Source organism: Chinchilla lanigera, unplaced genomic scaffold, assembly GCF_000276665.1.
Source record: "Chinchilla lanigera isolate Chin_1 unplaced genomic scaffold, ChiLan1.0 scaffold00132, whole genome shotgun sequence".
Taxonomy (NCBI): domain Eukaryota; kingdom Metazoa; phylum Chordata; class Mammalia; order Rodentia; family Chinchillidae; genus Chinchilla; species Chinchilla lanigera.
The window spans coordinates 3,010,933-3,015,148 of NW_004955533.1; the positions used below are offsets into that span (position 1 = coordinate 3,010,933).

Genomic DNA, 4,216 nt, shown 5'->3' on the forward strand with positions numbered 1-4,216 from the left:
GCTGTAAAGGCGGCGTGACCCCAGAGGTACTAAGAACCAAGCAAAACCAGAGACCCCGCCGAGGGCACGCAGGAATGCTCTGTACCAGCAGTGGGCCCTGAAACCCTGGACTCCACCACCGCTTCAAGGAAGCACTTGAAAAAATTTGTGTCTGGACCAAACATGTATAAACTTTTTCTGGTCCCCACCCTCTAAAAATAACAACTGCTTAGATAGCATTTACATTTTATACTATTAGGAGTCATGTAGAGAAGTTTTAAAGTATACCAGAGGATCTGCTTAGGCAATATGCAAATATTATACCATTTTGTAGAAAGGACTTGAACATTTGCGGACGCTGGTGTCTCCGAGGCATCCTGGAAGTGATTGCCTGTGGACACTGAGGGGTGATGTACTTAGTTTAAAATGCACAATTTTCAGACTAGAAGAGATAATTACGCATTGAGGGAAATGGGAAAGACACACACATATTCCCAGGTCCTGATGAGAGGGCGATGGAGTGACTTACAGGAACGCCTGAGGGTCAGATGCAAGAGTTGTGAGGATACCGTTGTATTTTACTTCCTTTGCTGGTACTAGCACTGCAGCTACCGTGTCCACCGCGGCTACGGGCGATCGGACGCTTACTGCCGGCCAGGCTGTGTGCTTTCCCTGTGCTTCCCACTAGGTCTCCACAAGGACCCCCTGAGGGAGTGACTGGCGGTCCTTCTGCACGCGTGGAAGCGGAGGCTTTCGGGGTTTGGCGGTGTCCCTCACCCCTCTGCCCGGTGCTCTGCCAAGGTCCAACCCACCCCTCTTCGCGAGCTCTGCGCTCACGTGGCTGCGCTGGGGGCAGGTAACACAGACCGTCAGGCTTGGCGTGAGGCCCCGAGGAGCGAGATGAGCCCTGATCTCAGACCCTGAAGCGCTCGGAGCCTATTCCGCCCTGCTGGGGAGGTGGCCTTCCTTCCTGGCCCCGGGCCGAGGGGAGCGAGCAGTAATTAGTGGAAGCACAAGCCCAGCACGGAGCAAGCGTTGCGGGAAGCCTCTAAGGCCGAATAAAGGCTCGCGAGTGAGGCACCAGGCAATAACCGCAAAATTGAGCTGGAGCCGTGCGCGTGGGCGGAGAAAGGACCCGGAGTAACGCTCCACCCGGGGCGGTGCCCTGAGCGCTGTGGTCTGAATGATCGCGTCCCGCACCCCACATCCACAAACTGAAGCTGAATCACGTAAGCCGTAAGGCGGGGCTTTGAGGAGGCGATAACTTAGCGGGGTGGCTCATCAATAAGATCTGTGTCCTTCTGAAGGGCTCCCCAGAGAGCCAGCTGTCCCTGCCCTACGGACAGGGCTGGAGGCGCTGTCTGGACCAGGAAGAGACGCTTGGCTGTTTTGGTTTTTTTTTTTTTTTTTTTCCGGTACCGGGAATCGAACTCATGACCTTGCGCTTGCCAGGCAGGTGCTGCACCGCTGAGCTAAATCCCCAGCCCCCAGGCAGAGACTCTTAGTAGATGACAAACCTGCGGACACCTCGACCCAGCCCTCTCGGAGTCCAGAGCCTGAGAAACACCTTTCTGCCGTCTACAAAGTACCCGGTCTGCTATTTTGTAACAACGGCCCCAACAGACGGAGACAACAGGGAAATAATGAAGTCTCAGGAAAAGTAAAACCCGTTTCCGGCCGCCCGCCCAGCTCAGCTCCCGCGGAGGGTGTGCGCACCCACAGTCCCCATCTCCCTCGCAGGAGCAGCACAAAGGTTGCGGGGGGATCAGACGGCAGGACCACCCCAGTCCCGGCCCCGCGGAGCCCCGCAGCCCGATGGCGGCCCCGGGTCGGCCCGCGCCTCCCCCTCGGTGAGTTGTGCCCAGGACCCTGGGCGCTAAAGACAAAGGTCCAAGGGATCCACATCCAAGGAGTCACTGAGGTGGTCTGGGGGCACCGCAGGTCCCGGATGCTGCTTAGTCAGCCTTCAGGTACGGCGTGTACTCGTGCAATGACACAAAAATGAAAGCATCTAACACACTTGAGAGAACGTCCAGTTACACTAGTACTGAAATATTAAGGTGATCAAATTGGAGGACTGAGAAGTAAAACCCTTTTAGTGTGATCATCACACAATAAAATGTGCGAATTTTATCTTTAATTTACATTCATCTATTTTTTTTTGTTTTATTTATTTTTATTTTAAAGATAAAAGGATGGAAACATAATAACAAACACACATACATGTACAAAACAGCACCAAAACAATGCAAGCAATACTGAATTGCAGACAAGATGATAGGAAATTAACAGCGGTTGTTGTATTACAGATTGATATCTTCAAATTGGTTACTCAGGTAAACAAATATAAATATGTAAGAGTGACCAAACAATTAAACATTAACTGTTCGTTTCAAAAAAGCAATAGAAGTCAGCAGTACAGCTATGTTAGCTATACTGTGTATACATATATACATAATTTTCCCCTTCTTTCTTTTCTCTTTTCCCTCATCCCAGTTGTTCTTTGCTTTTGAGCAGTTTCCTTACGTTTCCCAATATCTACCTCCTAATTTTTATTCACTCTTTCAGGTTCTTACACTAGTAAGACAATATGTTGTTTACACATGCAGGTCTGATTTATTTCTTTTATGAGTATGGTCTCTAGTTGTGTCTGTTTACCTATAAAAGACTCGAGTTTATCTTTCTTTATAGCTTAGTAATACTTCATTATATAAAATACCACAACTTTTTTTATCCATTCCTCAGTGGATGGGCATTTGGGTTGCTTCCATGATTTAGCTGTTACAAATTGTGCTGCTATAAACATGGGTGCACATATATTGCTGTGATATGTTTTCAGTTCTGGGAAAATACCCAGAAGGGGAATAGCTGGGTTGAATGGGACCTCTAGACCTAGTTTGCTCAGGAATCTCCAGACTGATTTCCACAGTGGTTTCACCAGTCTGCATTCCCACCAGCAGTGGAGAAGAGTTCCTATTTCTCCACAGCCTTGCCAGCATTTGTTATAGGTTGACTTATTAATGCTAGCCATTCTTACTGGGGTGAGATGGAATCTCAGTGTTGTTTTAATTTGCATTTCTTGAATGACAAGTGATGTTGAACATTTTCTCATGTATTTATTTGCCATTTGTATTTCTTTATCTGAGATGTATGTATTCATCTCAGATGCCCATTTCTGGGGGGGGGGTTAAGTTTTTAAATTCTATATATATTCTAGACAGAAGTCCTTTGTCTGAGGGACAGCCAGTTAAATTTTTTTCCAAGTTTGTTGGTTTTCTTCTTACTCTGCTAGTGATTTCTTTGGATATGCAAAAACTTTTCAGTAAGATGAGATCCCAGTTGTTGATTCTCTCAAGTATTTCCCATGCTGTTTGGTTTTTGTTCAAGAACTCTCTGCCTACCCCTGTATCTTCAAGATTTTTACCTACTTTCACTTCCAGCAGATTTTGTTTCTGTTTTAATAATGAGATCTGTGATCCATTCTGACTTGAGTTTGGTGCATGGTGATAGACACAGGTCTATTTTCAGTGTGTGGCATGTGGCAAGCCAGTTTTTCCAGCACCATTTATTAAAGAGGCTATTTTCCTTCCAGTGAACTTGTTTGGCCCCTTTGTCAAAGATCAGATGGCTGAGTGTGTTTGTAATTGTGGCTGTTTCTTCCAGTCTTTTCCACTGATCCTCAGGTCTGTTTCTTAGCCAATATCATGTTGATTTTATTACAGTAGCTTTGTAATATAATTTCAGGTTAGGGATTGTGATGCCACCTGACTTGTCCTTGTTGCCCAGGATTGGTTTTGCTATTCTGGGTATCTTCTGGTTTCAGATGAATTTTACTAATGTTTTCTTTAGATCTGTGAGGTATGTTAATGGTATTTTAATTGGAATTGCATTGAATCTGTACAAAAATTTTGGTAGTATGGTCATTTTCGCAGTGTTGGTTCTTCCTATCCATGAGCAAGGAATATTTTTCCATTTACTGAAATCTTCTTCAGTCTCTTTTTTCTGAGTACTGTAGTTTTCACTGTGTAGATCTTTTACTTCTTTTGTTAGATTGATTCCTAAATATTTCAGTTTTTTGGATGCTATGGTGAAAGGTATAATTTCCTTAATTTCTCTCTCAGTGTGTTTGTTGTGTATAGGAATGCTATTGATTTTTGCATGTTGACTTGTATCCAGCTACACAACTGAATTTGTTGATTAATTCAAGGAGTCTTCTGGTGGAGTTTTTGGGTCTTCC

At 45.5% G+C, this 4,216-nt stretch overlaps 1 protein-coding gene across 7 annotated transcripts in view; it reads left to right on the top strand.

Annotated features, from left to right (window-relative positions):
- The first annotated feature begins 1,108 nt into the window (after positions 1-1,108).
- The window catches only part of LOC106147246 (leucine-rich repeat extensin-like protein 5), a 23,980-nt gene continuing 20,872 nt past the window's right edge, over positions 1,109-4,216 (top strand). For 3 of the 7 annotated variants that reach the window (XM_013507671.1, XM_013507675.1, XM_013507670.1), the window contains exons 1-2: positions 1,109-1,208; positions 1,674-1,949. In XM_013507671.1, the coding sequence (XP_013363125.1) occupies positions 1,163-1,208; positions 1,674-1,949 (322 nt within the window). In that variant the 5' untranslated portion in view covers positions 1,109-1,162. Of the gene's footprint in view, positions 1,209-1,673; positions 1,950-4,216 lie in introns of those variants that run through there. The other 4 variants (XM_013507674.1, XM_013507673.1, XM_013507672.1 and 1 more) reach the window with 3 other exon arrangements.